The following is a 13,284-nucleotide window of genomic DNA, read 5'->3' as shown; positions in this document are numbered from 1 at the left end:
GTCGATTGGTTATTTGCAAACATGTTCTGGATCGGACTATAAATAATATAGTGCAGTCGCCACTTTTTTTCTTTATAATGCTCTGGATTGGGTTTACTGGCTTTGATAACACACGTCTGCAGAATTTGCCACGTCCTGTTCTATATTGTGTTGGTTCTTCTTCCGGCAGCTAAAAGACTGGGTGGAGCGACTGATGAAGACCCTCCGAGACCCATCTCTTCCTCTACTTGAACTTCAGGACATTATGACCAGTGTGTCAGGGCGCATTCCACCCAATGTGGAGAAGTCCATCAAGAAAGAAATGGCACAGTATGCAAGCAACATCACTTCCGTCTTATGCCAGTTCCCCAGCCAGCAGGTACAGCTGTGTAAAAACTACCCTTTAGCCCAATATCTTTGGTAAAACCGTTCTCTAAAATATGTCACACACATTTTCAATCATCTTCATTTGCTTTCTGGATCCTGCGACTGGAATCTGTGACTGAAAGATTAGCTAGTCTCATTCTGCCCCAGTTGTTCTCTTGCTGCTTTCTACAGTATGGTTTAGCTAAAATGGTTGAAGATTCTGTGCCTACAAGGAACAAACAAAAATTCTTATCCTGCCCAAGCACCAACAATCTCTAATTTGAGGCTTTGGGGCAAAGATGAGATGGAACAGCCAGCCATCAATCATTTGAGTGTTCTCTTGACCTAGAGATTGTCTGTCTAGGTATTTAAATAAGTGATAATAGACAACTGATAAAACATTGTTTTCCTTTAATGGTACAGATCTATCAGCAGCCGTAGCACATCTGGTGAGCCGTGGACCAAAAGTAGAGCGTTCGCGGCACACTGCATGGCAAGGGGGAGTACCCTATCAGTATTAACACAGAGGGGATCCCTGCTTCGGAATGGGACTCCCGCTGTGTGAATCCAACTGGGCTACATCAGTCTGTAAGAGATGCGCAGTCAGAGTAGACAGAATCAGTCACTCTCTCTGCACACTTCTAACAGGCAATCGCATGGCATTTTATTTTAATAACATATTAGTAGAGCAGGGGTCTCTGGACCTGAACCTCATTCATTTGAGCCCTGGGGACTCCCTGCTTCCCATGTTACAGGTGCCAGTATCGCCTGTGCGTTTAAATGTCCCGGTCACATGAAGCAGCTTCATTACCTTAGCAGCTAACAGCTAAGGTAATGAAGGGGTGAAACCAACGTACGTGGTTTGTTAGGGGTACAGGGGGTGGGGTGAAGGTGGTAATTACCCCAGGGTGGGCGATTAGGCCTTCCGAGAAGGTTGCAGATGGGGCTTTTATTTACTATATATGCTGGCTGGGTAATGTTTTATTTTTAATGGGCAAATGCGCTATTAAAAACAAAGTGGAGGATCCAGGGCACTACGGATTTGTAGAAAATAAATTTATTCTAGGCACACACAACGTTTCGAGCTGTACAAAGCTCTTTCTCAAGTGACAGGCCAGTCAATTGAGAGAGAGCTTTGTACAGCTCGAAACGTTGTGTGTGTGCCTAGAATAAATTTATTTTCTACAAATCCGTAGTGCCCTGGATCCTCCACTTTGTTCATATACTTTGAAATTACACCAGACAGGTTTTTTTCCTGAACCACGGAGCACCGGTACCTCTAGTAGCAAGTATATTGCTTGTATTATACATATTTAGGTGTGCAGACATAACTCTTTATTTGATTACATCAAATGCGCTATTATCCAGATCTGGATAATGGGGATTTGCCCATTACTGTACTGTATGTGTTGTGGGAGGGGAGTTGTTGGGGTGGAGGGGTGGATAGTAGGGTCCACTTTCATTGCCATTGGGGCTATCTGTGCTCCCATTGAGGGCATAGGTAACCACAGTGGCAATCAATTTTTGTGTTGGCTAGTATTGTTTGTTGTATTGTAATTTGTAATGTTTATTGGGGGTGGAGGGGGTGGGTGAAGGGGGTAGTTGCCCCGGGATGGGTGGTTAGGCCTCTCTGGCGAGTAGGGGGAGGGGTTAACCCCGTTCATTACCTTAGCGGATATAACAGCAAAAGTAATGAAGGGGGTTAGCTTCTCCTGCAACCTTTTCGGTAGGCCTTACCACCCACACTGGGGCATGTACCCCCTTCACCCACCTCCTCTACCCCCAACAAACTGGGTACTTTAGCTTAACCCCTTCATTACCTTAGCATCTAGCCGTAATGGTAATGAAGCTGCTTTTATTTTATTTTAATTACATAGTATTGAAGCAGGGCATCTCCAGAGCTGAACCGCATTAATTTCAGCCCCAGGGACCACCTGCTTCCCGAGTTACAGGCTTTAGTATGGGGTGCCGGTATCTCCCTGCATGTTTAAATCTCCCGCGTCACGTAACCAGGTAATTTAAACGCACAGGAGATACCGGGGCCTGTAACTTGGGAAGCAGGTAGTCTCTGGGGCAGAAATTAATGCGGTTCAGCTCCAGAGACCCCCTGCTTCAATAATATTTTATTAAAATAAAAGCCACGCGATCGATGGCTTGTTAGAGGCGTGCAGAGAGTGAGAGATTCTGTCTGCTCTCACTCCGCGTCTCTTTCAAAATGATGCATGTAGGATGCACACAGCGGGAGACCCATTCAGAAGCAGAAATCCCCATTGTGTTAATCCTGTTCGGCCATTAATCTGGCCGCAGGGATTCCGCGATCACGTGCATGCTAGGGCCGTACCTTTTGAAGGAATCTGCGCCGACTGAGTGACCGACCATAGCGCTACATCTGTAGTTCTCATGCATTACGTATTTTCTTTTTGTAAATAGGCGTATTGGTCCAATAATAATAATGTAAAAAAACATTAGCTACAGTACCTGAGGGAGAACCCTGTGAGGTTTGAACACTGTTACCTTTTATTGGTGCAGTAAAAGGTATTGTACGATCTATTTTTGCCCTTTCATCTTATAAATAAAAATATAATTGTTCTATTATAAAACACAACCTGTTTGTTTACAAAACAAATAACTAAACACTTAAGTAAGTCTTCATGCTAATGCAAAATGAAACCTATTACTTATTGTTATGCAATGTTGCAGTCACTTCAGTCTTGCCAACACAATACTTAATGGTTTCAAGGATTTAAATTTATTTATTGCATGTTTTTTCTCAAGATTTTATACAAAAATAATGTTTATCTAGCCAATCAATCACACGAAATTAAAATATTCAGTAATATATTGCGCTTTAACTTGGTAATATACATTTAGGGCCATGTTTACCAAGAAGTACTACTCCATACAACACCTTCCATACCAGAAAACACTTTACATTGTACAGCTCATTCTCTGGAATGGGCTGTATGGAGCTATAGTTACTAGGTCCGGCTTGATGGCAGTGCCATTGGTGCTAATGCAACTTACAGACGTCCCCACAATCTTCCTCAGGCCCAACTTGCGTAATCACAGTTTAAATGTTGTGGTGGTTAAATTAACCACCACATCATTAAAACTGTGATTACGCAAGTTGGGCCTGGGGGAGAGCGTGGGGGCCTCTGTAAGTGCCGACATCTCCTCCTGCTACCACGCGATGGAAGTGCCGCCTTGACGACGTCACGTGAGGGCGGGCAAGAGGCTTGTGATGTCATCGAGGTGACGTGTCAGAGCAGATGCCAGCTCCGGAGGTGGGAACAAGCCCCACGCAATACTACACCGGCCCCTGCCAATCCCCCAGCCAGCCCTGTGAAAGTGTCTTGTGGAGCAGCACTGCTTTGTAAATATAACCGTGGTCATTAAGTAGCAACATCATTATTTTGTTAACAAAATGGCAGTTATTTTTTATAATTGCTAAAAAGAGAACTCCATAGTTAAATAAAAAAAAAAGGAATGTGTTTTCTTTAAAACTATTTTGGACTGCAGCTTTTCAAGACATTTTAAGACTAAGTAGAGGCATACATTTAATGCACAACTCGTAGTTAGAGTGCACACTCTCACAACCACAATGGTCTCTTCAGGTAGATTTGGTCCAAAGAAAAAGCCTTTGGGGGTCCAGCTTTTGTAGAAAAAAAAATATTCCTGAAGAAAGAACCTGTGTGGTCCTGCAATCTTGCGCTATTTGTAGCTACGACTTGGCTTTTAAAGGGGATATCACTTATACTTTACTTTTCTTTGGTTAAGAATAAGTAGTAACTGCTGTACAAGTCTGTGTACAATTTAGAATTAAAACTCCATTTCACACTCTGTATTACAGATCTAATGTGTTAGCAATTTAATAAATAGTGCTGGTGTTGTATTCTCTGTTAATTGTTTAATAAATTGGATACCTTTTGTTTTACATGAAGTCTGGATCAGATTTAGTTAATAACAGTGACCCAGGTGAGAAACCGCAGTTGTATATCAACTTTGCAGTATTTACGCCTATTTACTACATATAGTACATACATATTTATTAAGCTATTTGCATGCAAAAAGGGTGTGCGGTCAAACGTGCCTTATTGTATAACACATGCTCTACTAACTGCTCACTATGTTTAGATTAAGTAATTTTTTTTAAATGATAGTTATATGAAATTAACTATACTAGAATAATTCATCCATAAAACATTTCTTGATTCAGTGTCGATTCCAGGAAGGATTGGTTTATATTTGCATATTAATCTACAAATATATATAAACATACATTTTTGTGTTTTTCAGTTTCTGCTTGTTTTTTTACATCGTTTAATAATTAATATATTTTAGGGCATGAATCACCTATATTGAATAATACACAACACATGGTATTAAGTGCTGCTGTATAGAAGGGTTAGTATAATGTACTTCTGTGGCTACTTTGTAGGAGTAAGGCTTTTTTTTATGCCAATATTGCCCCTAACACCAACTTCTTGCAAGGACAAATACTGAAGCTTAAAATGCAACATAGAAATACTACTGCCTAACAAAAAACACCCTGATTACAGATTTTTGTCAAACTGGTTAATTCAATTTATTAGAAAATATTATATTCAACAGCACAGTGAGCATACAGCTGGGATTTGAACTGGCCTACACTGGTTTAACTTTAAAGCAGGGAAGGCCAGTTCAAGTCCCAGCTGTATGCTCACTGTGCTGTTGAATATAATATTTCCTAATACAGTAAAATGAATTAACTAGTTTATGAGAAAAAATTGCGTTCCCTTTAGTTAGTTTATTCATTATTATTTTATTGAATATCATTGCATAATTAATATTGCCCATAGACATTCAGAACAGTTCAACTTAAGACCAATGTAATATATAGTAGCTAGAAGGTTCCTATAAATATTGTCTGTAGCCAATTCAGTATTTGTAGACTTAATTCCTTCTTATTGTGAGGTTGTGTAGTTCTGGTCATTAGTGCTGTTACATGTGGGAGAGAATTCATTTTTTCCCTTTTTTTGCATAGGTTTCCTGAATGGTGCAGTATAGCGTCTATAATTCGATCTTGGAATTAATTAAGCATAAACTGCTATGAAATACCCATGCAATTTTTTTTTCTTAATTTCTCATTTCTTGCCTAGATTGCCAACATATTAGACAGTCACGCAGCTACACTGAACCGCAAATCTGAGCGCGAGGTTTTCTTCATGAACACACAAAGTATTGTACAATTGGTGCAGAGGTGAGATATGAGCTGGACTGTGTAATGCTGGAGGCATCTTTCATTCATCAAGTTACTTGCTCAAAAATGTGCATGTGGCATAGTTGAGGACTATCACTTCATCACACCTTTTTGCTGTAGGAACAGAAGACATAGTTGTTAGAAAACAACAACTGGTTTGTGTATGGTGCCCTGGTAACACTTTCCTTGTAGACTCTATGGGGTAAATCCACAGAGCTCGGTTAAATCTGGGCTACTAGCGTGACTGTTGCAGTAGCATCCCTGAGTTTAAAGGGTATCCACAAAGCTAAATGCAGTATATGCAAAATCTACAGGCATTAGTGATCGCATTAGCACGGGCCTGTGAAGTTAGCACTGCCTTGTGTTAGCTTCAAATAACATGGTGTTAACGCCTGTCTCACCCAAAAGTGGCATTATTTCCATTGCAGAACCTAAATGCAGTATGTGTTTAATTAAAGTAAAAAAATAAATAAAATAAAAAGAGAGAGAGAGAATACAGGAGAGGCAAAGCGCTCCGTAAATAACAATGTTGGTTAAATCATACCTAACTCTGGTCTTGTACTTATCCAGACCCTGTCAAAGATCCACTGTATTGCAGGATCTGGATAGGAGTGATCCTACCTTTAGCTATGACCTAACTAATGCATCGTTAAATCCCTACCGTAACTATAACGGAGCTCTTTGGTTATGCGTTGTTAGAGGGAACACCGCTTTTGCACATCATTAGAACTAACGTCCGTTATAGTAACGCAAGTGCCCGTTACTACTGAAAACAGCACTTAATGCATCGTTAGAAAGCTTTGAAGATCCCCATTGGCACTTAACGAGGCATTAACGTAAGTGAACGTCTCGTTAAGTCATTAGCAGAGCTCTGGGGATCTACCCCTATGAAGATTCTCAAAATCTGCAGACTTTTACATTTTTAGTTATTCATTTCTTTCTTTTACACATGATACAGAGTTTGTGAGTTCCATTGATTTTTTTTTCTGGAAGACCATTAAGGTTAACTTATTAACTAAGCATCTGAGGACTCTTTATTGCTCATTCACCTATCCATATATGACATTCATACTCATATCTATATTTCTGTCAGGTATCGCAGTGGCATAAGGGGCCATATGAAAGCTGTGGTCATGGATTTGCTCCGCCAGTATTTGAAGGTCGAAACGCAGTTCCAGAATGGTATGCATTGCAGAGCCACATAACGTTTCCAGAGCTCATCCACATGGCATGTTACGAATGTATAACTAGGGATGTTCAGCTAGCATTGTTCAGTTCAGCAAATAGAAAATGCCCTTTAATCTAATTAAAAAAAAAACAAAACCTGTCCAAATAATGGCTGGCTGTTTTTGCAAATATTGGTGAACGCGTGTCTTCCTTTTGCAACAAAATACTTCACCTTAACTACAGATGTAGTACGCCGGTGCCACTGCCTTGTGCGGTCATGCAACTGCGGCAGTCGCAGCGCCGGGGACAGTGTCTGCCGCGATCACGCTGCGGGGGGGGGGTCCATGTTTTCTAAATAGGCCGTTAGATTGTGGCAGACTCTGTCCCCGGCACCGCAGACTTCTGCTTGTTTGTCCGTAGTGCAGAGGACAGTAAGTCTTACTGCATCTGTAGGTGCTTGTTAACAGCTTCCCTCACGGCTTAAGGTTAAAAGATTAGCATTTATCGTATATGAGAAAGGCAGGCAAACAAAAAAAGAATCACACTCTGGATTTAATCCAACCTCCTCACTCACTAAATCAGTATTTATAACTCCAGGCCCATTTTTACACTACAGTATATTAACAGCGATATTTATTGCAGGTAACTGAGAATAGAAATGTGCTGTCTCAATTAGTCAATCACTTCCATCCATCAAGCTGAAGTCAATTGTGTTTTTTTTTTTTTTTTTTTTTTTATCTTTACCTGTTTATTTTGTATGTACCAAAAGGTGCTCGACACATTTCAGAATGAAGTTTCATCTAAATATAAGCATCGTGAACATTGCAGGTTGTTAAAAGATCCACATTCCCAGCCTGTTATGCCGTGCCATATTTTCTAAGCCATATAATAACAAGTACTTAATTGTCAGACAAACAGAACTCCTCTTTTTTTTTTTCCCCCACAAGGTCCTATACAGATGTACGTGAAACTCTTGTCATGAGCAGGTGTATGTCAAACGCAAGTTTTTAATGTTTGAAGAGCGTTGCGGTGTTTTCTTTGGCGCTTTGCATTTGCATGTTTCTGTGATGCGGTTTCTGGATTGAGCGATTGCTCAGCAGAAACATTACCCTACAGTAGTTATGACCATATTTAGGTTCTGAAATACCTGAGCTAGAAACCAATGGCCAGTTACGCAAAGCTCAATTAAATCAGGGGAAATAACGTTAGGTTACCTGATATAGAATGTTATTTTCGCTGAGTTTTAAAGCATATCCACCTAGGTAATTATATGCAAAAACCATTGCTGTTTAACTCATTAGCATAGGATTAATCTCTCTCTCTCTCTCTCTCTCCCCCTCTCTCTCTCCCCTTCTCTCTCTCCCCTTCTCTCTCTCCCCCTCTCTCTCTCCCCCTCTCTCTCTCCCCCTTTCTCTCTCCCCCTTTCCCTCTCCCCCTCTCTCTTTCTCTCTCTTTCCCCCTCTCTCTTTCTCTCTCTTTCCCCCTCTCTCTTTCTCTCTTTTCCCCTCTCTCTTTCTCTCTTTTCCCCTCTCTCTTTCTCTCTTTTCCCCTCTCTCTCTCTTCCCCTCTTTCTTTCTCTCTTTCCCTCTCTCTCTTTCCCTTTCTCTCTCTCTCTTTCCCTCTCTCTCTTTCCCTCTCCCTCTCTCTCTTTCCCTCTCCCTCTCTCTCTTTCCCTCTCCCTCTCTCTCTTTCCCTCTCCCTCTCTCTCTTTCCCTCTCTCTCTTTCCCTCTCTCTCTTTCCCTCTCTCTCTTTCCCTCTCTCTCTTTCCCTCTCTCTCTTTCCCTCTCCTGCAAAACCCATATTTCGGGGCCTGGATTGGATGGGAATAACACCTTTAGGTATGACCTAAATAACCCAACGTTAAAGCCCTGTGTTAATCTGAAAGGCCTTTAGTGGATATGCGATGTTGAGGAGGGGTAACGCCTCTTTCGCATATCATTCGCACTAATGGCCAGAAATAAAATAACTATACGTTATTTAAGGAGTAGCACTGGGTTAACGTTGGGTTATTCCCTTTAGTGGATAGGCGTTACTACTAACCTAGTGCTAATTTAGGATAGCGGTCAGATAACCAGCCTGACGAAGGGTAGTGCTTCGGGGCCCAAATAGGCAATGATTCTATTGTACAAATGAAGACTTGCTGTCTCCGGCGCCGCGTTCGAAGAAGCACAAGTCAGCGGGCGCCGGAGACAGTTTTCTCGCAGCGTTGATCCTCTGGTGCTGCAACCACGTGACCACGGGTGGCAGCGGCACCGAAGATAGCTTAGCTACATCTGTATTTCTTCCCTGCTGTGCTGGTAATGCAATACTGAGTTTAGCCACATGGTAGCAATACTGCACTGGAAGTCATAAGTAAGTCATACGTATCACTATCATTTCTATACCTGAAATACCTCCCACTCTTACACTGAAACTCCTCAATGTATCTGTCAGATATTACCAGAAGCTGCTGCAGAACACTGCTACCGTGACATTCATCATTATTGTTATCATTTATTTAGTGCAGTACAATGAGGGTGGATTATACATTGCACTATGTACCAGTATATATTCACACAAAGCACTGCACTCCTGTGGTAGTTAGGTCTGCATTGAATGATGTTATATATTTATTTAAAACATTATAATGGATCTTATTGCTCTTCTATTTTGTATATCATAACGGTTTGGACAATAATTTTTAATATGATATATATGAATTTTATTTTTAGGAGAAGATTGGCATTTTTTTCTAACCTTTGCCCCTCTTGTCTTTTTTTTTTTTTACCGTTCCACTCCCATATTGGCTTTCTATACTTTTATGGTTTTCTTCTTTCACGAACATATCAAAAACTCTTAAAAATATATATCGTTTTTAAAGTATACATATGCATTTGTTCTACTCTACAATAAAATAAATGTCCATGTTTATGTCATTCAGTATTATGTACTTATTCATAAGTGAATGTTACGTTGGTTTAGTTGCTTTTGAAATATTGGGTACATTTTCCAGAACTCCTTGCAAAGTGGCATCTGGCAGGAATTAATGGACTACGGTATCCGCCTATGTTAATGCTGCTGTGAAAGCTTTGCAAGAGGGTAAAAGTACAGGTTTCCAACCCCTTCCCTATTTCATGTGTAATTATCCTTTCTATGGTTTCTTTGTGTGGGGGGCAATTCCTGAGCGTCTGCCTTTCTGATTCCAGGTCACTATGACAAGTGTGTCTTTGCTCTCCGGGAAGAGAATAAAAGTGACCTGACCGCAGTGCTGAATTCCATCTTCTCCCACGCTCAGGTCACCAAGAAGAACCTGCTAGTAACAATGTTGATTGTAAGTGACCTTGTAGGGACGCCAAGAAATGGGATTCTGATTGGTGCAACATAAGCAGTTTCTGGGGTCTTGTCTGTGTCTGAGATTCACAGACCTTTTTTTTTCTTTTAACTTTTTATGTCACTGATCCCTCCCTTGCATGATAATAGTACCTTAATCCCAATGTAACTGCCTAATATATGATTTATCACCCTGTTTTAAGTGTGTATTTAATCTGGCTCTCCTAAAAAGGTTTTTACAGAGTACTGGATATGCTAATATTGTTACTTAGAGGGAGAAAATCATTTTGGGCAATATTAGTCCACGTTTGCACTGTTGGGACAACCTAGCTGCGTTCCCGTAGCTGTTTAAAGTAGCGGTACCTCCATAGACGTTTTTGAGAATGAAAAACAAAACAGAAAATCAAATAACTAAATATTCAGAAATATCAGGAGTACCGCAGTGTGTAAAGGAAGATAAGTATTCCCTGTATAAGGCACATTTTTATTTTCTTGAGGTCTCCATACTTAGATATTTGAAGCATAACATGGGATATACATGGGGGAAATAATATGCATTCAGGGAATTTACAGTCAATTTACAGACAAAAAAACAATATTGAACTATTCAATTTATGTTAAAGTACATAAAATGGCTGCCTTTTTCCACTGTAAGAAGGAATTGTTTTGTTATTGATTACATTAATATTGTTTTAGTTATAAGGCAATAATTAGAAAAAGAATAATACATATACTGTATATCAGAATATATAAAACCAGAATGTTGACGTTTTCTTAGTGTTTGATACATGAGGATTATATATCCAAGTCTCCCAGCTGCAAAACTAAAACAAGAAACCCGCACCATATTTACCAGAGAAAAATTCCCATCGTATCCTATGGGACCACGTTCTGTGATAAATGTTGGGCTTTTTCCATAGCACCCATTGTTTCCCTCAAAGACAACAAATCATGGCTGGAGGGGGATGCTTTGCAGAAGCTAAGAAACAAGCAGATGGTATTTGAAGTAACCATCTTACAGTAGGTCCCAGAGCAGCCTGCAGCACATTACCATGCAGTGCATGATCCTCCGGCCTTGTGACAGTAAGATTAAAGTTGTTGTCCCACCAGTCAACAAATTGCAATAGAGTGAAAACAGTATCAACATTAAACGTTGGCTCATTATGCAATACTTTGGGGGCATGTTTACTAAGCAGTGCTATATTATAACACAACTTTCGGCCAATGGGTTGCAAGGTTTATTCCAGCACTGAAATGTCTCCTGTGGCATAGCACTGCGTAGTAAATATAGGCAGTTTGTTTCAATGCTTTGCAAGTCGCATTGCATAAATTGCAAATGCACAGAGCATCAGTTTTGGTGTCAAACCTAATGGAGGAAAGAATACATTCAAGAATTCCCCATTTACGCTGATCAGAACTTGGTTGCGAGAAAGTTTTTGGAAAATCACGGACACCCGTCTTTTACAGTTTCTTAAAAAAAAATGAGTACTTCAGTGTTAGGTGATAACTTTTTTTTATTTGGACTAACAATTGATATTAAAAGAGAGCAAGTTTTGTGATGGATTGAAGGTAGATATTACTCATTTGAGGTACCTTGCATAGGTGAAATTCAAGCTTTTTGAAAAATTTAAAACTAGTGATGGATTTCACAATGCAGAATGAAAAGTGGACGTAAGAGCAATGTAAACAATAATAGTTTTGTCTGTTTTTTCAAGGGGGGGGCGGCGGCAGGCTTTGTGGGACGTTGAGATGATTTTTTTTTTTTTTTTTTTAAACGTACACTTTATTGATTTTTAAAGTATGGGATCGGGGTACAGAACGTAGAACAAGGGTAGAGGACAGGGGAACGATTGCAAATCAAACCGTATAATATTGCATTACAGTATTGAGGGAAATCAAGGAGAAAGAAAGAAGGAAAAAAAATTGGGGGGGGAGCTGTTTCCGCTTTTACTTCTGGTTACCGGTGTTTTGTCATCAAAACCAAGCTGCCATTCGACTCTGATCCAGGGCTCCCAAACGTTAGTGAACTTGGTAACATAAATCGTTAAGTGTGGTCGATTTAATTTTTTTAAATATTACTTAACAGTTTAGGTTAAAACGTATTATTAATTGCAATTATTGTTCATTCTTCCAAAGTAACTTATAGGCCAGCTATAGCTGGTCCAAACACTGCTTTTTGCCCAAACTGCATAAATCTATTGCTGTACAAGTTCGCCCTGATCACTGTCACTTTGCAATTGCTGTAGCATCCTTTCCTCAGATACTAGAGGACTCGCAACTAGCCTCTAACAAAAGCCGTATGTATTTTAGATGATCTTCTATATATTTTTTGTGTTTCAAAGTGGGAGTGCACCATTAAGACCTGTAGAAAAAGCCCAAATGTGAGCAGTGAAAAGAGTAATGAAGGCTGTGATTTTGGCCTTGGATTTCTTATGTTTTCATTTGTAACATGAAGGGGCCCAGCTCACTGTTTGGCGGTGTGATTGTAAGTAACGCTTGCCTTAAGAATCTCATTATTCGAACACAGGGCCATATTTCCTCTGAGAATTCTGGAGTAGCTTTGAGCTGGGCCTGTTCATTTCTCAAGCAATCATAGCTGCGTGATGGAGAGAGAAAATGGCAGCTGTTCCCAGCTCAGGCCTTCAATTTTCTTCAGAGTCCAGCCACTCAAGTGTGTAATTACACAGGGATGACGGGGAGGCGTCAGGCCTTGTCAGAGAACTGGTTGCAGGCTTTTGCTCACTGACTTTGAGAGTGAGGACAAGCAAAATTCAGCAAAACCTCCTGCCTTTATTTTCCTTCTCAATCTCCTGTGTCTTCTTGCTTTGCTGTTTCCCCATAAAGGTCTAAGAACTTTTTTTTTTTTCTTTCTTTTTTTTATCCCCCTGTAAGTTTGCCTCACAAGCTTCTCTTGGCACAGATAAGATGCCTTATTTTCTCCCTGATGTTGATGTCTTTTGAAATCAAGCATGTCTTAAAGGATTTGGCAGCCAGGCCTCCCCCTTTTTTTGTTGGTTACTCCTAGGGTGGACAGCCGTTGTTTTCTGGCAAGGCTAGCTGGCATGAGATTGATTTGGATGAAATGTGCGTGTCATGTTTTTGGCACCCCTGCACCTCACATAAGAACCTGCATTTTATTTTAATATGGGTCTGGTGAATAAATTACATTGGAGAGCTACAAAAATGGCAGGGATTTCTGTTTTTTTTTTTTTTTTTTTTTTTG

At 40.3% G+C, this 13,284-nt stretch overlaps 1 protein-coding gene across 5 annotated transcripts in view; it reads left to right on the top strand.

Moving 5' to 3' along the window:
• Window positions 1–13,284, top strand: part of ACACA (acetyl-CoA carboxylase alpha) — a 286,049-nt gene that overhangs the window by 67,701 nt on the left and 205,064 nt on the right. For all 5 annotated transcript variants that reach the window (XM_075589504.1, XM_075589503.1, XM_075589501.1 and 2 more), the window contains 4 exons: window positions 170–358; window positions 5,484–5,584; window positions 6,678–6,766; window positions 9,938–10,062. In XM_075589504.1, coding sequence (XP_075445619.1) covers window positions 170–358; window positions 5,484–5,584; window positions 6,678–6,766; window positions 9,938–10,062 — 504 coding nt within the window. The remainder of the gene's footprint in view (window positions 1–169; window positions 359–5,483; window positions 5,585–6,677; window positions 6,767–9,937; window positions 10,063–13,284) is intronic.

The sequence above is a fragment of the Ascaphus truei genome, chromosome 3 (genome assembly GCF_040206685.1).
Source record: "Ascaphus truei isolate aAscTru1 chromosome 3, aAscTru1.hap1, whole genome shotgun sequence".
In the NCBI taxonomy this organism is placed as follows: domain Eukaryota; kingdom Metazoa; phylum Chordata; class Amphibia; order Anura; family Ascaphidae; genus Ascaphus; species Ascaphus truei.
This window is presented reverse-complemented; position numbering and strand designations above follow the sequence as displayed.